Source organism: Lissotriton vulgaris, chromosome 1_1 (genome assembly GCF_964263255.1).
Source record: "Lissotriton vulgaris chromosome 1_1, aLisVul1.2, whole genome shotgun sequence".
Taxonomy (NCBI): Eukaryota; Metazoa; Chordata; class Amphibia; order Caudata; family Salamandridae; genus Lissotriton; species Lissotriton vulgaris.
Genome location: NC_141685.1, coordinates 709688982 through 709712402, shown reverse-complemented (window position 1 = coordinate 709712402; position 23421 = coordinate 709688982). Strand labels below are relative to the sequence as shown.

The following is a 23421-nucleotide window of genomic DNA, read 5'->3' as shown; positions in this document are numbered from 1 at the left end:
ACATCTTCCTTTTTCGAGTCCGCGTCTAGGTCAATGCCCAATAGTGCACATGTGTCCCGTAGGGTCCTAAGCTGCTGTAGTGCTCCGTTCCATTTAAAGATTAACCTGAAAGGGTGAGCCCAGGAATAAGGAATCCCTTATTTGGCTGATTTTAGAAGAATATTTTAAAGTTGCAAAAATCGACACTTAGAAGAAATTTCAGTGAAAACCAGTCAATGTTAGCCGATGGAAGGAAAGTGAGTTATCCGCTTTCAGGTGAGTACTCGACTGGTGAGGTTAAGGTTCTGGGCATAAACTCAGACGTCTCCCAGGGTCGGGAAGGTACAGTTGTTACACCCTCAGCGGCACAGGGGCAGCCGTGTGCAGAGAGAGTAGGTCCAATGTAATCCAATGGAGGGTAGGGGGCCTTTGGTTGGTGGCGGCAAGCAGGCTACGTGGCTGTGGGAGCTGAGCTCTGGTCACTTACTCAGGCCAAGTGGGGAAGTAGAGTAGGGTAGTAGTTGCACTTCCAGCAGCACTCGGGCGGCTGGGTGCAGGGTGCTTTTGAGCCATCAGGCGCTCAATGTTATCCAAGGAGACAGTTACAAAGTGAACAAAGGCTGCAGGCTCGGGGACGGAGATTCTTCAGGTGCGACCACCACTTCGAGAGGTAAGTTGGGTTCTTGGAGAAGAATCTTTGAGAGGGTCAAGGCAGGCAGCTCCTCCGGGTTTCCAAGGTTGCTGTCTGCAGGAGTCGCCGGGATTTAGCAGGGGCAGGCTCTAGGGTCGTCAGGCCGGTAGGGCTGGGGCCAAGTCAGTTGGTGTTGTCCTTTTGTTAGCAGCTGCTCGGCGCGTTTTCTTCTTCTTGATCTTCTTTTCGGGTTTTCTTATCGGGATCTGAGGAAGGAAGATTCAGGGTGCCCCTAAATACTGAATTTAGGGGCGTTCAAGGTAGGGAAAGGGCAGGGACCAATAGGTCCCTGTCCTGGGGTGGGTACACCCCCTAGTCTGCTCCTCTCTTGTGGGAGGGGGGCAGGAGCCTAGCTATGATTGGGCAGGGCTCCCCATCTTCAAGATGGTCGAAACCCCAGGTCGTGCTTCACCTCGCCTCTCCCACCCGAGGGGTGGGGTTGTCACATGCTGGCACACCCCACTTCCTGACGTAAGGTTTCCTGCCAGTCTTCCCGCCAGAGCGGGGGTCAGAACTGGTGGGGGCCAGTTGCTGAGTACAGCAAGTGGCCTGGAGAAGCTCACAAAGGCGGCAGGCCTTTGTAGCTTCCACCTGTCCATCCTGGGGGAGAAGACCTAGCCCCTCGCCCAGGATGTGCATTGCTGCAGGCCCAGGAGAGCGGGGGCTCTCCACTCGGGGGTCCAGCAACATGTCTGCTGTGTGGCAGCCTAGGCAGCCTCTCAGTCCAGACCTGGATTGTAGGTTAGGTTTTCACATTAAATCCCATACTGGCATCAGTGCTAGTTTAATGTGCTGAGAAGTTTGGTACCAAGCTTGTCATTCTTCAGTGTAGCCATTATGGTGCTGTGGAGTTCGTAATGACGACCACCCAGTACCATATACTCTTAATGGCATTACTGCACTTACAGTGTCCAGGAATGGCCCTGGATACTGTAGGGGCACAGGGCTCATGCACCTGTGCCCCCACCACTGGCATAGGGCACCCTGCTAGAGGGGTGACTGAGGTATGCCAGGGCAGTGGGTTTTGTGGGCATAGAACACAGCGATGTGTGCCATGTCAACTCTGTTTGGTTCTGCACTTAGACATTCTGCCTGCAAAGGCAGTGTGTCGGTGTCAGGGTACATGGCCCCCAAGGGTGGCATAAGAAGTGCTGCAGCCCTTAGGGGTCTTCTCTGGTCACCATGCCCTGGGTGCCTAGGGTACCATTTACTAGGGGGTGACAGCTGGCCAGAGATGCCAATTGGGTTTTGGTTTCAACACAGTTTTAGGGAAGGAAAACGGGCCCTGTGCACCTGGTTGGCAGGAGCCCAGGGCACACTCAGTCAAAGCAAATCAGCAGTTCAGCAAAAAGTGGGGGCATACCAATGCAAGAAAGATGGCACTTTCTCACAGCAGCTGGTCTGCTACTTCAGCATTATACTCTAGGGGAATCCATCGGGAAATATCATTAGAGTAATGAGGCAATCGCAGGGTATAAAAAGAGCAGTTCTTTCAAGATTTACTATTCAAAAGACCCTCCCGTTCTCCAGCCATACAGCTAGGATAGTAGTGTCTCCCACTAAGCCCTCATGTCCACCCACTGAGGCAGTTGTAATACAATGGAGAAGGATCAGTGCAGGGCAGATTGTCATTTCTGGACAAGCTCTTTTCATCACAACCGCCTCATTTAGAAGCAGTGCATTCGCAAATTTTGCCTCCATATTTATCTGGTCTTACTGGAAAGAATTCCATTGCTCGTACAGACTCGCTCTTTTGAGTCCTGTGCCAAAGTATTTCCTCTTAATCTCCCTCAGAACAGTCTATGAAGACCAGCTTAGTACAGGCGAATGCCCAGCACCTTAAAACCAAATGAAGGAGCTAATTGTTTACGCTGCATACGTCGGAGTACGCTGTGTAGGAAACCATACAGATTTGCTCCTCCCTCTTTTCATCCATTGCCCATAAAAATCCCAAGCTGCCCGCAGAAATTACAAAATACTTTTTAAACATGATCTTCCTTTTTTAGGTCTCGTAGAGAGAACTATTGCTGTTAAACCAGAAAGCTAAAAGGCGGATTTTGCCAAGTGCATGTGCGTCCATGCATGCGCTCTCCATTTGCTTCCCGAGCCGCCTGCCTACCTGCTTCACAGAAAGCCATCAGCCTCCCTCCCACCTCCCCCCTAATTGCTTTCCCTTATCACGGCTGCGAGGCCATGAGCTACTTCAAAGGGATCCGCTCCCCGCCTCCCCTCCCCCCCTCCCCCACTGCCGCTTGTCCTGTCAATTGAGCCTTTCTCACCTCTCTCCTTATCTGCGTTTCTCTCCCACTAGCTTCACTTCTGTGGTTTTCTGCTGTCAACCCTGCCCACCCCCTCCCTCCTCAGCGCCTGCCTTCTCTCTCGCTCCTTCCGTGACTCGCATTCGATCATCAGAGGCAGCCCAGCAGGCAGCCCACCCCCCTCCCTCTCCATATGGGCAGCCCACCCCCTCCCTCTCCAGCGCCTGCCTTTTCTCTCGCATCGCCTCACTGGCCCATTGTTACTTGTTTAACATTGTAAGTGCTGGCTCAAAACGTCCCGAATGAAGTCATCATGTATGGCGTTTTATATTTGCATTTGCGGAAGAAAGAAGCCTGGATTCCATTCCAAGTCATTTGCCTTAAATAGTGAGGTCCTTTGTGAACCATGTCACCACTGCACAAAGACTCGTACACCTTATTTGAAACATTTTGCGTGTTTTCAGAAATGCCGGGGGCCTTTGTCACCCATTTAAATCCAGATACTGACATAAACGCACTTTAGGCAGCCATGTTGTACGTCTCTTTCTCTATACGCCAATGTCTGTGTGTACTCCTCTCGTTCTCTGTCTCCTTCCCCTCTCATTTTGTTTTCCCCCTGTCACCCTCCTCTCTTCCTGCCTTGTTTTTAATGCTCTGTATTTATTACATTGGGTTGTGTAAATCAGTGGTAACGCCTGACCGCCTGCTCTGGATTCTGTCACGCAAAATCGCACATTCTGTACACAGAGACACAAAAAATTAATAAACAGCACACAGAAACCTTTTCATTCATAATTCTTCTACATGGGTATGGAAAGACGTCAAGTACATGTACTTCCGATCACTGTGATGGGTTGCTCCCGTGAACGTGTCGCACATCCCACTAAACATGTTTGTGTCTTTGTTTTTGGTGATGTTCTAGCACAATATATCCAGTTGTCTCTCAGCCAAAGTAACAAAAATGATTGTATGTCTCGTGCGTACACATTTAAATGCCATTTGTATATTACACGATGATTAAGCTGTGTGACTTGCTTAATGTGGACATTTTTTAATTTTGAGGTGAATGGCGTTCTTGGCAGTGCTCTCGTGTCTACTACTTTATTTTGTGGGTTTACGTGAAGGGAGCTAAAATACCCACAGACTTGGGTGAGATGTCTTTAGTGAGTACCAGTAAGTAGCAGCATCTACGTAATGTGGTTGTAGTTCCTCACCCACCTGCAATGCTGGTAAATGGAGCGGTGCATAAACACGCACTTTGTACGTACAGTCCTTGCTTACGAGAAGCAAGGCTGTCAGTAACAGACTGCCAGCTTTGCTTCTCATAAGAAAGGGCTATAAGTACAAAGTGTTTGTTTATGCACACCTTGTTTGAAGTGCCACAGAACCGGTTTCTAAACCCAAACAACCTTTGACAACTGACACAGCAACCGGTAGCTCTGTTGTGTAAACACAACTATTGCTTCGTGAAGGGGCCAGTCCCCTCTGAACATTGGGCACCACCACATCCACCACCGCATCCACTATGTCCACCACCACCATGTCCACCACCACCATGTCCACCACCACCATGTCCACCACCACCATGTCCACCACCACATCCACCACCACACCCACCACTATCTCCACCACCACGTCCACCAGCACTGCGTCCACCACCACTGCGTCCACCACCACCGTGTCCACCACTACCGTGTCCACTACCATATCCACCACCATATCCACCACCAACAACACATCCACCACAACCACCATATCCACCACCACCAGATCCACCCCATTCACCACCACTACGTCCACCACCACTACGTCCACCACCACCATGTCCACCACCACCATGTCCACCACCACCACGTCCACCACCACCACACCCAACTCCACCACCACCACGTCCTCCACCACCACCACGTCCTCCACCACCACCACGTCCTCCACCACCACCACGTCCTCCACCACCAACACGTCCACTACCACCACATCCACCACCATCAACACGTCCACTACCACCACATCCACCACCATGTCCACCACCACCATGTCCACCACCACAATGTCCACCATCACAGCCACCACCACGTCCACCACGAAGCCACCTCTCTCTATCGCCCTCACTCTATCCATCTATCGCCCTCACTGTATCTAGCTATCTATCGCTCTCACTCTATCCATCTATCTCCCTCACTCTATCTATCGCCCTCACTCTAGCTGTCAATCGCCTTCACTCTATTTATCACCCTCACTCTATCTATCTGTCTATCTATCGCCCTCACTCTGTCTATCGCACTCACTCTATCTTTCGCCATCATTCTATCTTTCGCCCTCCCTCTAGCTATCTATCGCCCTCACTCTGTCTATCGCACGACCACAGCATCACTCAGGGGCACCACAGCATCACTCAGGGGCACCACAACATCACTATGCGCTACCACAACATCACTGAACGCCACTGCATCACTCGTCGCCACCACAACATCACTCCTTGCCACCACAGCATCAATCTGTGCAACCATTCAACAATAACTGGTTCAAAAATGTTCTCTCATGTTTCAAGCTTTATTACAAATGTCAAAAAAAATGTTAATATTTCACTTCTGTTCTTGGATTTTCGTCACAATAAAATACACTGAACATAATCTTCAAAAGTTATTTACAAAAGTTTAAGCTATTGCCATTATAAATTACAATAACTTTTATTTAAGTATTAATTATTTTAAAAAAATAAAAGCCATTGCTATTTGTAAAATCAATACATCTAAGTCACATTAATACAAAACATGTTGCATTACAAATGCTATAGGTGTCACATTTGCAAAAGTTAAAAGTATTGGCATTGTAAATGACAACGCTATTAATTTCGCCATTTTCAAAACCAACACATAAATAAAAAAAATTGTCATTTACAAGACTAATAGCTCAACCTTTCATAATCGATTTACCTTCTGTCAAACAGGATACCAAAGCCTTGGCCACATGGGCAGTAGCACTCTTTTTTATTTTTATTTATTTATTTATTTATTTTATTTATTTTTTAATTTTTTGTGACCGTCCGAAAACTAGCGTGCAGTAACTTTGTATGCTTTACTTAATCCTGCAACTGAGAACAGATGAGACCTGGGCAAACGGATTCCTCCAAGTCCTTTATTAATTGCTAGAATTTGCTGGAGTGTTTCTTTTTATTGATTCTAAACATTTTTAGTTTTTTTTGATTGCACTATGCTCTCTTAATCCACCTCCTTTTTTATGCCTTTGCTTTATGGAATTCAGTGCTGCATCATTGTCTAATCCACCTTGACAGAAACCTATTTAGTAGTACAACTCCTTTGACTTCTCATTCCATGTCGGACAGATCTTCGTAGCTTTCACAGATGATTGTTGACCTACAGTGCAGGGAGGAGAGACATCACAGAGTCCAATGACTGAGTAGTTTTTGCACATGGAGCAACTTCTGTGCCTAGCTTGGTTGATGTCCTGGCGTGCCGCACAGTGTTTGCTAGGTCTTTCCATGATAACATCTTTATTGTCTGTCCTTCGGTTTGTTTTATTTTGCCACTTTTCTGCCTGCTAGTACCATTTGAACAAACCGCTTCTAGCCACTTGAGTTTATGCTGGTTCTAGTGCGTAATCTATTATCTTCCTCTTTTCCACTTAAATTATAAACTGTCGCTATTTGCTGCTTCTGGGATCTGATCTGAAGCCCTGGATTCCTGGCATTTGAGCGGATATTAAATATAACCTTATATCATGACTGAGCTGTGCAGGAATATGAGGCGATCAGAAGTAAGGCTCATGTGCATGAAGAAAAGAGGGCTATGATCATCAAGGACAGACGAGTAGCTGGGAGGGGGCTTTGCAGGGAGCAAGGCAATACCAAGTGCTTCTAAGTATGGGTTGTGACTGCAGAGCTGTCAAAAAGCCTCTTGCATGCTATTGCATAGAGTGGGCTTTGGGTGCAATCATTGGCTTTCTTCAACCAGCCTCTTTCAGCCATTTACTTGGGACTTTGTCACTCACGTCTTGGACTGTGGACCATTGTTGGGTGCATCATTATGCCACCACTCGAGTTCTTACATTGAACTGCATCAAGGACTTCTTTACAACTAGACTCTCTGCTCCTGCTTGCTGCCCCATGTCTCTCCAGTGTGCTAATGCTACATGCATTAGCACATTACAGCTGGAAATTGTTGTCGTTGTTATTGTTATAGTGTGGAGAGCTGATTAAAGCAAGTGGAGAGCAAATTTAGATAAGGAAAGCAGTTTGGCTATGCAGTATTTTAGGGAAGCATTTTGGCTGAACCTCTAAAGGTAGTTGGTAGGATTTTTGCTGCAGTTGTTTATTCACACAGTATCACTAACCTGCTTTATTGTTTTCAGGATCTGAAAATTGGATGAGTGTGTTCACTTCCTGTCATACTATTTACAAACATTTGCTCTTTCTTGTCTGTAACTTTATCCAACCAACACTGCCCTTTTTTCTGCCTGACCTTAAAAGTGAACCTCTGTGAATACCATCCATTCTTAATATTCGTTTCAGGGCCCCATGTCTTTTATCAGCATAACTTAATTATGTTGTTCTGCTACTGTCTCAGAGGACAGCCCGTCCAGCTTAAATGCAATGATTACCCACTACCTTTTAGTAGTTTAATTAGTGGTAGCCAAGGTAATGGCCCTCCTCTTGTGATATGGCAATCTAAGCTGCATCCACTTTTCAATTTTGATTCTAGATAAAACTATAAAAGCAAAAAGTGGCAGAACAAAATCGCAGCTGCCACACCAGCAGCTTATTGTGTTGATGCATCCTGCTCCTGTACCTTTGAACGTTTTTAGGTCTGGTGTTAGCCAAGAACTTTTGATTTTACCAAAATCCATATAATATAGTTACATATAGCAGCTTTCAGCCACCCCTCTTGATCCACTAGCCTGTTGGTGTGCCATTCACATTTTGCTGCTTCTGCCCTCTTCCGCATGGGCCATTGGGCCAGCCTACTTAAACCACTGGTTTACTTCACTTTGAGTTTCTGCATTTTGCTGTCCCACAAGGAGCACATAACCACACAAGCTAGTTCCCTTCAGTGCCAGTCTTTTTGTTTTGACTTTATAATGGCTTTACTGTGGCGTTTTTGTTTAGAGCCTAATATGACGACAGGACACTTCGAATGCACATTCCCTCTTAGGTTTGTTTCGTGCTTTAATTGAGCCTGTTTTGTTTAGGATGAGACCTCAACACTGTGCTTCATTGGTTTAAGTATGTTCCATAGTTTCATGTATGACTTATGCATTTGCAGTGCAACATATTTGTAAGTCACTATGAGGATGCTGGGGAACATTTACCTGGATTTCTTCTTGACCCTCCACGCTCTTTTTTTAACTCTATCACATTTGAACTGCATTTCTCAAGCATGTTTGACCTGTTTTTCATGTTTCGTTGTTCAAAGTGGACAGTGTTTAATAGACTTCTCTTTATGTTCAGCCATTACTAACTCTGCCAAGTATAAAGAGCTTCTGGAAAACGAGAAGAAGAATTTTCATTTATTGAATGCTGCTGTTGCAGATCTTGGTGGTGTCCCAGCTATGATTAATCATTCGGATATGTCGAACACCATTCCTGATGAAAAGGTATATTGCATGTATCGGAGCATTCACTGTGGGATTTGCATTTCAGACCAGGACGTGGCTCCGGTTCAGTACCTTTTACCCCAACAAGCCAATCCTTTTGTTTGTCGCCGTTTTTTAGTTTCTAACATTCTACCCTTAGTGTGTGGTATGCACTAAAGACTATATCTCTCTCCTGCTTCGGGTTATACTGGCTGTCAAACTCCTCCCTCCCTGTGGCTCCGACATGTAACCCTACCCCACCCTAACAATGCTTATAGCCCTTGGCATCGGGTTATAATGTTTATTACAAGCCAAACAATCTTATAATTGTCATCTTTGGTGTAGAATATGCTTATGCAGAAGTTTCTTTTTATGTTTTACTTGTTTTCATTATGTTAACATTGTGTGCACCTTTTTACATCCCGCCCTCTCCACTTTCATGTTCAATATTCTGTTATCCCTACCTTTCAAAGGAGTGCCTGCCTCACAGACCCTGCAGTAGTTTTGGTTCGATTACAATATCTACACTGGAATGTTTTTCAGCTGCTGGTCATGAGCCAGGTGCAATATATTCGCATTGTTCTTTACCAGTCTTTCAATAGGAGACCTGAACACAGCCCTAGTTACCTAAATCTCGAACATAGGAGGAAAACAGAAAATATTAAACATTTGTGTGTCTAGTAATTTCTTTGCCACAAAAGATAAAAAGTCGACTTTTGGGAGGCGGAGACAGGCCTCTATGTACTTTGCAAGCTCACTGGTATTTGTACTTTTTTTCTTGTAGTCCGCTAAACTAAAGCGAGTGATTGAGTGTTCATAGTGCTGTGTTATCTAGCGATCTGAATAAATGGACATTTTTTGAGTATCTGCACCAGAATCCTATTTGGCAACTAGTTTATCAGATCCAAGCGAATTTAATTGCATCCTTGTATTTAATCCAGCTTTTGGTCATGCAACCATGTGTACATAATGCAAACCGAAGTAGGAAACAATGGAAAGCTTAATAAAATGCAACGCCCTAGCAATATATTTTAAAACTGTTTACTACAGCAGATAAACCGGGCTCCCGTTTTGTTGGGGTAGTGTTTTCTTGAACAGATGAATTCAGTTTATTTCTGAATTGGAGGAGGACGCTGTTCCATATTTTGAGTGCATAGATGGAGAAGGCTTAATTTGTTTTTCCCCTACTTTCATTTCTCAAGTCTCCAGTCGGGCAATTCCCGCTCTCCTGGTGTGTCAATCTGTGCCTGGGGTGAATAATGTGTCTCTGACATTTGCATGCATGTTTTTTGCAGAGTGATTTTTTTTAATTTTTTTTTGGTGAATCAGCTGGTTCTGAGACTGATGTAGGCCTGGAAAGGGAGCAAATGTAATTTCTTTACTGATAGTATGGTTTTGTCCAACTTCTTTAGACTTTTGCAACATGTCATAGTGTATAGTATACATTTCATTAGTCACCAAACACACAAAAGGTGATGGGAGGCTGCTTGCAATAAGTCTAACCGCTGGCAATAGCTCAGGGTAGCACTCTAACCCATCGTTCATTTGCTCACCATGCCACCACAGTTGGGACCCAGCCAAATGCAAATCAGTCTTGACCCTGCCCCTCATGAGAATAGTCCAGTCCAAACTGCCAGGCTAGGCCCTCCCTGAACCGGAACAATAAGCAACCCAGGTTATGGGCTCATCAGCCCATGCTCACTGTGCACCTGGAACCAAGCTATACCCGGGTGAATAGCCCATAACTAGAGCAAAACCGATCCTGGTTTGCTTGTATTCCAGTCAGGGAGGACCTGGCTTGGCAGTTCGATCTGGACTGTTCCCATGAGGAACATGGTCATGACTTTTTTCGATATGGCTGGGTCCAAACTGAGTAGGTCCACACTGAGGTGAGCAAAAGAATGATTGGTTTGAGTGCTACCCCGAGCTATTGTCAGTTGTTGGACTTATTGAAAGCGGCCTCCCATCACCTTTTGTGTGTTTCATGTATCTTTCATTAGTGCCAGTATGGTTCCTGAGAGTCTGTTAAAAAGTGTTGCTTCCATCCCAGAGCCTATTCTTCTAGTTTAGGGTAAACATTTTTTCACTTTTTCAGGAAAGATAGCTGGTACCACACATTTTTGGTTGTCTTGGAAATGTGTCCTTTCAAGCACAGTTTTGTATTGAGGGTAAAATTGGGGAAACTTTTGTTGGCTGCCCACGCCATCAAAAAAGCAGTTTAACGTCTAGGCAGGTTTTGTAGCATTGAATATCATGAACTGTAGAGATTTGGCGGGAGAGTTGTCTTATCAATGTATTGATGAATAATTTTGGTGTAGAGTATGGACCCAGGTAGTTATTTGTTGATAGTGCAGTGAAGATTCGGGAAAAGGATGGATAGATGGATAAAGTAGTTGGCTAAGGACTGCTTTGTCGATGATTTTTCTGATGAAAATCGGTTGATTGTGCCGTGATCATCTGGATTTGTTCAGGTTTCTGTAGCCGAGGACGTAATACCCTTTTTTAAGCTTGTCCAGAAGGTTTCTTGGCTAGGTGGATGTGATGATGATCCTCAGTAGTGAAGCGAGGGCATTATTGTAAAGAGTTTTGGTCATTCACTATACAATGTTGTCTTCATCTGAGGAGACCTACGTTAAGTTGAAAATGTTGGCGAGTTCAGTGTTAGGGAGGGCTGGAGGCAGACAGAATGTCTTTTTTGAGTTATCCGTTCCGGATCTGATTTTGAGTTGTCTGTTCCGAAACTGATTTTGAGTTACCGCATTTGACTGGTTGAATAACTATGGTATGTGATTATCCGGCAGTGGGTTGACATATTGCTTGACTGATTTGAAAAATGCTTTGCTTCTATTAGCTGCTCTATTGATGTTCGCATTATTGAGAATTTATTTCTGGTTGTGATTAGTGATCTGCCTGCTGCACAGTGCTTTGAGTTTGGTGAGGACATGGAGTTATAATTAGTTTCCATTTCTTTTCTTGTGACTTTTTATAGTGTACTTCTTCTCTTAGTCAGTGAGGCTTTAGTTACAAACATTTTATTTTAGCACATTGCGGTAGGTAATAATGTGGTCTTTCCTAAATATTTACCTTTCTGTTGGGTTTGCAATGTAGAGAGTGAGTTGAAAGAGTGCGTTTTAGGATGATGTTACCTCTGGGAACATTGTTTCAGTCTGACATTTGGTTTCCTCTGCTGATTCTTTATACCTTTTTGCCTCTTAGTGTATGCTGAGTATTTCTAATAAGTATTAAGAAATGTGCATTGGCGTGTGCCCACATTAGTTTGTATGCACGGTGAGGCCATGTAAGTGTTGTCACTTCTGGTTGTGTGGAACAATCTCTCTGCATTGATGAAGATGTTTGTCGCTCCCTTTGTTCTGCAAACATTTTCTGACGTTTAATCCTGGTGCCATTCTGGTGCAAATCAAGACTTAAGAACAGCAATGGCCAGTAGAAACCATTTTAGAGAAGTAATTCACATTTTACCAGACCCCAATGTAGGTCCTATCATTTTATCTTTAGAGTGAAAGTAATGTCAATAGATGTAAAATTGGTCCTAGTCTATTGTTATTCTAGAAAATGGAAATGTTTTAGGGTTCTGATGAATGATTTATTCTGTACCAAACTGAAGTGATTAACACTTTTAAACTAGCGTTATGCGTTCATGAAATGCCTCTGGTTGATCTAGTTCAGGGGTGCTCAAAATAAATCTAAGGAACAGATCTTCATGATATCCACATGAGATAAATGTACATAATGGAGCTCAAATACATTGTTATTGTAAACATATAGAATGTGTCTGTTCTTTCTGGATCTACCGTGGCCACGCCTGATGTTCTTGACTGCTGATAAGCTTGGTCTTTCCGTTTTTCCTTAACGGCTCATTGCAATGCAGTGTTTGAGATGCATCATTTAGCGCGGCTTGATTGAAGCTTTATATCTTTAACATCTCTACATCAACTATTGTAAATAATCATTTTGTTCCCCTCTTACTTTTGCACAGGTGGTTATTACTTATCTCTCCTTTCTCTGTGCACGCCTTTTGGATCTTCGTAAAGAAACCAGGGCAGCCCGCGTCATCCAGTCAGCGTGGAGGAGGTATAAGCTGAAAGCTGAATTGCAACTTCTTGAGGTACTGGACGTTTTTTTTTCTTCTTCCCATCCCAGCATGCTACTAATAAATAGGCAATTGAAGTTGCATTCCTCTGTAACTATGTTATCTTATTCTGATAAAAGTATCAAAATTGCCTTTTAATCCTGACTTTGACAATAAGTAGGCATGACAAGTAAAGACCCCAAATAAATAAATAAATAAATAAATAGACATGACAACAGAAGACTAAAGCTATACAAATTGTTTACATTAAAGGCCATTTAAGTTGCTAATTATGCAGTGAATTATTTATTTACTGGCGTTTTTCATTGGTTTAATTAAATGACTTCAGTAATAAAAGTAAACATTTTCATTACATGGTATCTTATACAGTAATCTTCTGCAGTGCTGAGTATCCTTACAAGGTGCATTCTGCAGGTTTACTTAGCCCAATTGTTGGAACTGGCATTTTCTGGTTGTTTGAGGCGATGCAATGCCTAACCAGGCAGAACCGACCACTCCCATCAGGGGCGGGTGATTACGCACACTGTATATTACCTGCGCTCACCCTTGGGTAGCTTACTACTGAGCAGTCAGGCTTACCACAGAGGCAATGTGTAAAGCAATGGCACGGCACTCCCTCAAAATAACTACCTTGAGTGTTCCAAAAGAGACTTCACACGTGATGTATGTAAATAACGTTTATTCAACACAATAATAAACACAACATGAAGATCACTTATTTTGGGGCATAAATCAAATTCAGTTTTATTACTAGAGGCACTAAGTCCAGCTGTGTTCAAATGACATAAGCAATATGCACACATGGGAAAGATCCTAATATATACCCCTGCACCCTTATGCGGTGCAACACGTCGTCCACCCCAGGCCAAACCTCACATTTCTTCTACTTTAACACCATACAGTTCGAGGTCACAATTATGTCAGAAATATGTGCATACACACATTTCTACCACTATGTAGCAGCCCTGCGGGCTGAGGCTGCGCAGGGAAAGCCAATGAAGACTTTTAAGGCAAGAAATCAACATATCTGGCAAACCGCCATTCGATGTTGTGAATCATGGGCAGTTCCCCACTGTCACTCCCACATCAACACACTCACTCCGCACTGCTCCGCGGTGCCACGGATATCCGGTAAGACCTTACGGAAGCACTCGCAAGCATATGCACTCAGCACCCTAATGTGGTGTAACTGATACACAGGAGGTCACTTGGTTACGCTCTGCAGACCCTGTGGCCCCAAGCCTCACACTGTCCTCCAACTCACGCCGACTATACTACGCCCATAGACTGGAGACACCCACGTCTTTCCCCCGGGCACGAGGCAGCATTCGGCTGTGGTCACTCTTAGTCAGGGTCCCAGGAAGCAGATGGGGGTAGGTAACCAGGTTAGTTAGGAGGCAGTGGCGAAAGGGGTTTGGCAGCCACTCTAAGTTCACCCACAGGATGCGGTGCAGACACAGCCCGAGGACAATAGAAGGTCACACCCAAGAGGTCTTTAAAGCCGTCTGAGACCTGCCCATTTCTGCAAAGCACAGGGTGCGTGGGTGAGGTCAGTCACTTGACCCGCTTTCAATAGTTTTTGGAGATGTTCATCCAGCCCCATTACACGCTCTCACCGCCCGAGCCAGCAATGCTACCTGGTAAAACAGGGTCGTCGGGGAAGGCCGGTCAGGAGAGGGCAGTTGGTCCGCCACGCTGAGGAGCAAGTAAAAGAACAGAAGATGAAGATGAAGATGAACGGAGAATGAAGTAGGGGGGTCTCTCGTATGGAGGATGGACCCTGTCTGCTACACGTTGATCAGTGTCACACCCAGACACTCCGGGCACAGCCTTGGCTGTGTAGTGATACGGGTCGCATCAGACACTTCCAGTCACACAAACGAGTTGCGAAATGCTTACCTCCTTGGAAATGAGGCACACCGTCCGAAGTATGTCTTTTTTGGCCATACCAGACAGCAATAGGTACTCACACAATAGAAGAGTTGCAAATTCCATACCTCTGTGGAAATGAGGCACAACGTCCTGTGCACGTCGATATTTTCCACACCAGACCATTCCGGTAACAGACAGACAGACAGACAGACAGACAGACAGACAGACACTCACACTCACCTGCTAGAATGAAGGACTACTATTGTTACGCCCCCACCTCCAAGGGTCACAACATGTGAATCGGACACTGCATGCAATGAGCATGCAGTCGGCGTGTCACACAAGAGAGATGTGGCATGATCGACAAAGTGGGCCTCAGTGGGCTTTGCAACCGGTCAATTCGGTCACCTCCAACTAAACACTTGTGTGTGCCAGTGTCCCCCTGATGCAGGGGCCACACACCTTCGATGCGCGCCAAACTTCGGGCTCCGCACCAGGCGATCCTGTCTCTAGGAACACCTAGTTCCACGCTGCGCTACCAGATGGTATCCAGCAGATGATGTGGTACTTGAGAGGGTCCGCGCTTAAGGTGTCACAGGAGGCTGGTGTGAGTCCCTCTTAGTAGATCTTTGATTTCCCTTAGACCTCTGAGAGAACAGGGGACAACCTTGACAAGCCCTTGAGGCTTTGGAATGCAGATCGTAATATTTAGTGGGGCCATGATCTGGTTCCAGAGGCCAAGTGTCAAAGCCTCCTCCCACATTCTCTGCAGCCAAGCCTGCTAATGGCAGATGTTGGTCGTTCCAATTGAATGCCCAGTGTTTTATAGCTTTCGCTGGGGAATGTCCAGATGTGCTTTCCAAACCTCCAGTGTAGACTGGAGCAAAGCACCAAGGAACCCAAAGAGTTTAGAGCGTAGAAATGCCCAGTTTCTAGTAGTGAAATTTCTACGTGAATCACGACAAAGCCACCTTGACGATTGGCAAGTGGTTGTCGCTGCAAAACCAGTTATCTGAAGCATCATAAGGCTACTCCAGTGCAATCAACTTTTGCAGCCTAAAGTTTTATATCAACGTTTTCCTCATGTAAGCTTATGGGAAGAGCCAACCTCATAGGTACTGAAAACACGCATGGTTATTCCCGACTACCTTGGCAGGGAACACTTGTGTACCTGCCCTGTCTTTCACCTATCACTTGCTTCACCCCTTAAGACATACCCTCAGGGTACTCGGATGGAAGTGAATTGTCCCCTCAGGATGGCTAGTGACTTAAATAGACCAGTCTGCGTAAGCGTGCAATTGCACGCATCAGCCTGCAATAGCAGGCTGGACACATAGTTGAGATCGCTCAGTGCAAAGTCCACCTAAGCCTGCAATGGCAGACCAGACCCAAATTTTGGGAGCACTATTGGCTCGACTGCGCACACCAGCCTGCATTGTCAGGTGGGACACTCATTCCCAGAAAACATTGGTAATAGGGTGTTGAAAATGGCCCTTTTTGCAGGGTTATCCACAAACGTTTTGCTTCTTCCTTCTATTTTTTTTTCCTGACCTGTTGTTGTTGGCTATTGGACACTGGGCACTGTACCACTGCTGATCAGTGCTAAAGTGCATATGCTCCCTGTGTAAATTGATATTGTAGGTGGTTCTCCCTGATTGGCATATTTGTTTTACCAGTTGGTCCCTAGTAAAGTGCACTGAGTGTGCCAGGGCTGGTAAATCAAATGCTACTACTGGGCTTCCAGCGCTGATTGTGCTCACATAAGTAGCACAGAAAAGAGGTCTCAGGCCTGCCACCGCGTTCCCTTTGTGCAGTTTAACTGCCAAGTCGATGAGCAAGTGCACCCACTTGCCAGGCCCTACCCTTCCCTTTTATTACACATAGGACACCCCTATGGTAGGCCCAATGTAAACCCCCCCCCCCCCCCCCCCCCCCCCTTGCAGGGAGCAGTGTATGTGAAAGGTAGGACATGTACTGGTGTGTAAAATGTCTTGATAGTGAAATACTGCCAATTTAGTTTATCACTGTTGAAAGGCTATCTTGCCCCATAGGACAGAATGGGGAATGCTTTCTAACGTTTTACAAGCATATCGTCCCATAGGGATACGATGCAAAAATGGAGTTTAGTATCCCTGAACTCAGGATTTAATAACACATATTTTAGGGAAATTGTTTTCTAAATTGAGTGTTTGAAAATACCACTTTTTCAGAAAGTGGCTATTTTCTTGTTCAACCATCCTGTGTGCCTCTGCCTGGTTGTGGATTGACTGTCTGGCTTTGGAGTGACAGGGGCTGGAGAGGTGCAGTGGCTCCTGGAGTCTGGATGAGTCGACATTAGGCTGAATAGGCCTGATCTGCATTTGGGGTGGTGGGAGAAGTAGCACCTGTACCTGAATAGGGCTGTGCCTGCCTTCCACAGTGCTGGCTCTGCCCCCCCCCCCTGTGGTGTGTCTGGAGCCAAGGCTCACACTGACAATGGATGTTGTTGTGCACTTGCAGAGTGCCCCCAGAACTGGTTTGAATTGGGCTCAGAGCCCCTTTCACAAAGAGAACAAATACATTTTTGAGGTATAAGTATCAGACACAAAACCCAAGACTTTAGATCATTCCTGGAATTCAAGAGGAACCTTTGCCAAGGAGAAGAGCTGGAGAGACTCAGGATAAGTACTGCCCTTGCTGTGTATCTGGGGGTGGCCTGCAGTTGCTGTTTCTGCCAAGGTAAGGAGAAGGACTTTGCTGAGTGATGTGTCCCCTGCTTGAAGGAGATCCCAAAGAGCCTGAAGTGAGCAGGCCTCTTGTTCAGAAGTCTCAGGGACACAAAGACTTCACCCCTACTGCTCCACTGAACTCTGCTGCTGTGATTTCTAGCTTGCCAAGAGGTTCCTGTACCAGGTTTAGGCACCTGGAGGTTGTTGCTGCTGTTTGGGAGCTGGAAGAAAGAAGAAACGTGAAGAACTACTAAAATCGACGCATCGCTCTTCCTGCTGCTGATTTCTCGAAGCATCTCCACGGCGCAAGGAGAATTTCCATGCATCGCCGTGCCGCTGCGAAAACCGTTGCAGCGCCACTCGCCGCTGCTAGAATTGACACATCGATAGATCGTTGCTGAAGAGAATAGACTCAGCGTAGCTCGACGCCGCCACATCGATCGCCGATGCATCTCCACGCATCATACCTGTGCGGCACGCTTTCCTGACACATCACCTGCAAACAGGAACTGTCTGGAAGAATCGATGCATCACTCCCCATACAGACGGAATTCGGTACAATTCGTCCTTTGCGTGTCGCACAACTGTTGCATCGCCTCCCCAAGGTCTCAGGAGTGTCGCATCTCTTCGTTTTACGACTGTGGCTGTTTGGCTTTTGGAACTTTGACGCATCTACAGGTACTTTGGTGAAAAGTCACGCATCCATAGTTTTCTATTGTACAAATTCTTGAAACATTTTGAAACTCATATTTTTAATTGTGTGTGGTGGATTTTTGTTGTTTTGGTCTTGTTTAGTTTAGATAAAGATACTTAAGTTTTCTAAACTGGTGTGGTGTCCATTTGTGTTGTTTTCACTATGTTACTGTGAGAGTTGGTACAAATACTTCATTCATTGCTTTTAGGATAAGCCTGTCTGCTCATGCCAAGCTACAGAGGGGGTGAGTAGGGGTTATCTAAAGAGTGTATCCCCCTTACCCGGAGTAGAAGCAAGGGTCCCTCATTGACAAAGATACCTACCTCTGCCAATTAGAGACCCCCCTGGGTCCAGCCTGCACTGGGAGGCTGGACCCAAGTCTTAAAACCCAATAGGGGCGATGTGTCCCCACCGATGGCCATGACCGACTTTTTTGAAATCTCAGGTGAGCAACACTTCCTAACATGCATCGTAAGGGCACGCGCACACTTTCACACTGCACTTAGTGGGGAAGTGCCCCAGCCCCTCCGATCTTAACCAGAGAATCGACCACACCCAGGAAATGCCCCATAGGGCGAGCCGACCCGCTAGGTAGGGAGAACCCACATGGGAGTTCATCCCTACCCGGACAGTGCACATGCAGATGTAACTGCCAGGCCAATTACCTACCCCGGTTTGGTGGTCCCCTCAGGGTTGGCTACTGAGTGAGACCGGCCAAACTGAGTATGAGACATTTCTGACAGATTATTCAGTTGGGCGGCACAATCCGTATAGCATCCCACTATTAGCCAGGGTCGCACCCTCCCTGGGTATGTGGTGTACTTTTTTACGGGTCATTCAACAGTACGACACCTAACCCAGTCAAGTGAGCACACTATCTTGACTTGCAGGTATGGCATGCACACTTTCCTGCTGCAGTACATTGGAAAAGTGCCCAGAGTCCTCCGGTCAGGAAAAGAGTTGGCAAACACTAGGAGAACAAAATACAAAGTTTAGGGAAATCCACCAAAGAAGGGCCATGTCCTTCATCAATTATTTTCTTTTCTCCGTTTGGTTTGTTCATAATACAGTATTGACTTCAATCCCATCTTGGTGGTTTTGTCTAGAGTTCTGCCTCTTTCTATTTCTCCATCTTAGTAAGCATCTTAGATGAGTACCAGGGTTTCTGATTGATACTTCTAACTGCATCTAGCTACCCTTTTGTTCTGTGCCAACGCAGTATCCACCCAGAGGTTGTAGTTAACTAATCTAGAGGTACAATGGCAAACAGAGCTAACTGTAGAGAAAGATAGCAATATATTAATAGATGTGACATGTAAATTTGCAAGTCTACTTTATTTTTTATTTTGTTGAAAACCTTTGTTCATTTCAATAACATTACAAGCATGGGCCTACAACCACAGGGACGGACCGCTAATCAAAAATAGGAGCAAGTATACTACGATATGTCACAGCTATTCAGCCGACATCCCTGAGGTCCGGCAGCGATTCAGGATAAAGTTTGTTTTAAATGCAGAATGAAGTCACAGAATAAGATAAAGGTTTTATTTTAAATTAACTAACTAAACGTATCGGGTGTTACACAATCAAAATACTAATACGGTGGCTAGGCAGAGCAATAGGATATGCAGATCAGGAATAGCTATAATTGAGACACAGGCGTTAAAGCATACTATCCAGGATATAAGACCATACAATACACAGTTTACCTCAAGCGCCAGCTTTCAGAGCCCGCCCATCCACAGATCAGGATAAGGGGGAAAAAAAAGCCAGAGCACCTGACACGGATACACAATACAATCGGAACTTTTTGCCAACTATACGAAGAAAAGGAAAGGAAGAAAAAGGCCATAGAAATAAAATAAAGGCAAAACAACCCCCCCCCCCCCTTCCAGCCCTGCACCCCTGCAGTTGGCTACGGCCTAACCCCCCTAGCAGCGTGCCTGTCGCCCCGAATAACTAAAACCCTAAAAGTAGAAAAAAGTGGAGGAGGAGAAAGCGTAGAAGCGCCCGGTCTCTTTCTCCCCAGCCGGACACCAACCACCCCTACGAATAGCACAGATAATAGCAGGAGATATGACAGAGGAAATACTGGGGAATCACTAAACCCCGCCCGACCTCACTCTAATACTAGATCCAAATCCCATGTCCGCCAAGGCCCCAAAGTCAAACCCATCAAAGCAGTCTCATCCCCGGCCCTTCCGATCCTGCACGCAAACACCATCCGGCAGCAGCACTGCAGTCATTGTAGATCCAGGATACGAGAAGAGTACCGAGGAGGATAGCCCACAGAGAGCCCGAAAAACAGTAGTTACCAGCATCGATCATCAACAGGCCCTCTGTCATCGGCACCCTGTCTAAGAGATGTTTCCTCCGCAGAAGCGGCAAAGCAAATGGGGAAGGCAGGGATGTTGTGGCAACCCAGTCGGGTCCAACAGGAAACTCCAGGATAAAGAGGCCAAGCGGAACCACCCCAGGAGACAACAATTACGAGTGCGACCAACTCTCCGGGGAACCAAGTTTGCTACTCTTTGTCGGTACACAACACAAGGGCTGCACCAGATCATCTTGCCCCGGGCGGTCACCATTGGCCCCCCCCTGACCCCACGGAAAGCGTCGATATTGGTAGACGTAGCGGAAGATCAGAGCCCGGTCTCAAACAGGCCACGTCAGGCCCATCGGCAAGCATATTATCAAATCGAGATTCAATATGCGCTTGTAGCTCCATGACGGCGGCCAGCACAGTCCGCAATGTCGGCTCCTTATTCGTCAGATCTGCCTCCGCTCTTCCGATCACAAGCATAGTGTTAGGCCCGAGGACCCCGGTCCTCCTGGGGGAGCCATGAGCGGAGCGGGTCACAACTGAGTGTGTCCTGTAGACCAAGTGGCCCTGGACAGCAGGCGAGGGCCCCAGCCCGGCGGACCCCGGCGATGTCAAACCGGGTCCCCGGGCCAAGAGTCCCAGAACCTCAACAACCGCTCAGGTCAATTGTCTGACGACATCAAGGAAACTACACCGATCGCCATCAAAATCGGATCTGGAGACTTCCAGCGCTGAGACCGGACCCTATCGTAGTCACACGGCCGATGTTGTTCAACTACGTCCCGGCTGGGCTCAAACTTAAGGCCCCGGCTTACAAGCTGCGTTAGGCCAGGATCACGAAGAAGACATAACTCCGTCAATTCTGGCGACAAAAGTCTGGGGATTGAACCCAACGATTCAGCAAGGCTTCATCTCCCTGGAGGTCGGGCGTGATTTCAGGATAAGTTGCAGGATCATCCGGCTGGAAACGGAGGTCGGCGGAGCCGGGTGCCTATGCGGCCATCTTGGTTGGTGACGTAGCTCCTCCTCCAAGTCTACTTTTTTAGTACAAATCTGGTTGTACAAATTAGATATTGAAAGTATGAGAAAACTTAATGCACATGTTTCAGCAGCGGGTCAGAATTGGCATCACTAACTTGCAAGAAAGGTCCCCCCTCCCTCCCCTCTTACTGGCTTAATGGATTTGTAGAGGATATGAGCTTGTTGGTACAGTGTGGAGGGTCTCGCAAAAGTGGTCACTGATCTTCTGGTGTTTGGACTCCACTACGGATAGCTCTTCCAGTCAACCCCCAACCACCCGGCCCCCTTACCCCCATACTCTGAAATCATTTTGGCCCAGAAAGAGACTGACTTATCTAACTACTCGTCCCTTTCTGTTTTCCCCGACACCATAGTACTATTGGGAGTATGAGACTCCTCAACGGTCCCTTTCTAGTAGTTCTCTACTAAATGACATTGAAAGTCCCTGTATAGAAGGAAAGCAACTGTCTTCAAAAGCATCAAGGTCATTTGATAAAGGTCCTGTCAGACCATTTTTAGAGGACGTTGAGGAAAAGGGCACTCTCGCCTTTAAGATGCATGAAAGGTGAAGAAATGGTGCATTTGGGGATCTGCTCTGTCATATGTCTGCATGCCTGGCTAAATCAATTCATACAGAGAGTTGACTTAATCGCTGCATTGTTGCCAGTATCTAGAGGATAAGGACCAACTTAGCAAGTGGTTTTTGACACTCTTAACTTTGCAGAGTAGCTTCATGTATATTTTTCAATGGCTAATACTTTTTTGGGAGGTGGGTGAGGGGGTTAATTTGGTCAGTTTTTGTAAATGGTAGGAGGTTGAACCCATCTGATCCTTCTGTATCCTTTGCCTTTTTTAAATGTTACTGAAAACAAAACTAAGCAAGTTATTTATATTAATAACAAATATTTACAACTTTTGCCACTAGGTGAGGAAATAGGTCTTGATAATTGTTTACAGACCAACTTGCATGTTTACTTTAAAACTCATTACACATTTATTTTGTTTTTGTAGAAGAAAAACCAAGCCGCTCTCAAAATTCAAGCATTGGTAACTGGATTTCTGATGCGACGCCGATTCAAGAAAATGGTTTCTGCAGTTCTCGTCCTTCAGAAAAACTGGAAGCGGTTTCTGGCACAGAAACGAGCTCATGAATTGAAACTGGAAAAGCTGAAAATTATTCAGTGTAATGCAGCTAATGTGATTCAGGTAGTTTTTGATGACACAATATTGAAAATGCAGGCCATCGCGTTCTCATGCTACTGTATAGTTAAAACATTTTATTCAATGTCTGTAATTTTCACCATGAAAAAACTCAATCTTTGTGTAAACCTGATCTAAATGTGGATTGAATCTTTTCAGTGAAAATATACTTTAAGATTGGTCTTTGTTATCAGGCAATTGACTGTTACTCCTTGTGTTGCACTTATTTGACAAACAAGCATTGTCAGAACACTCTGTTTCGCTTTGCCAATGCTGTTAGGGTACTGAGGTTGGCTTTACTGATGCTTTTAGAATTGTGCCAGTACTGTGGCAAAGATAGTAGCGACCACCTGTCCTGTTTAACATGTTTATCATATACATTAAGGTGTCCTCCATGTCATGTGAGGCAATGTGACAGCCATCTTGTAATTATAGAAAATGTTTTTATATTTCCAAGATGCCCGCCACGTTGTGTCAACCCCCTTTGCATCACACGACTCGAGAACCATCCTGAAAATGTAAATATGTAATTTCCTTTACTTGTAAAAGGGCCGCATGGTATGTCGTCACATAACATGGCAGCCGTCTTAAAGATATAGCAAATACACTTTCAAGATTATTCATCACCGCTAATGGCTTTGCCAGTGCTGGCATAATTTTATAAGCCTCCAGCATTTGCAAGGACTAGTGGTGGCCAGCGCTGAGCAGTATGTGGGCAAATGGGGAGGGGAAGGAAAGCTGGGAAGAGGCAATAGAGTGTGTGATGTCGAACAGCAGCAGTGGTCAGTGTTGAACAATCCGAGGTTGGCTAGCAGGAGCGAGAAAGGCTAAGGAAAATTGAGAGTGAGCAAAAGATCAAGAACATGCCATATCTACAGAGACAGCAGAGGGAAAGTGAGGGCTGCAAAGCCGGAATTGAAATGAAAAAAAGACAAATAAATGAAGTAGTTCCTAAATGTCAGCACCAAAAGGT

General features: G+C 45.7%; 1 protein-coding gene across 1 annotated transcript in view; it reads left to right on the top strand.

The window, feature by feature from the left end:
- Nucleotides 1-23421, top strand: part of ASPM (assembly factor for spindle microtubules) — a 388799-nt gene that overhangs the window by 152244 nt on the left and 213134 nt on the right. Inside the window, exons 16-18 of the mRNA XM_086954783.1 lie at nt 8396-8541; nt 12518-12646; nt 22260-22454. Of these exons, the coding sequence (XP_086810909.1) occupies nt 8396-8541; nt 12518-12646; nt 22260-22454 (470 nt within the window). The remainder of the gene's footprint in view (nt 1-8395; nt 8542-12517; nt 12647-22259; nt 22455-23421) is intronic.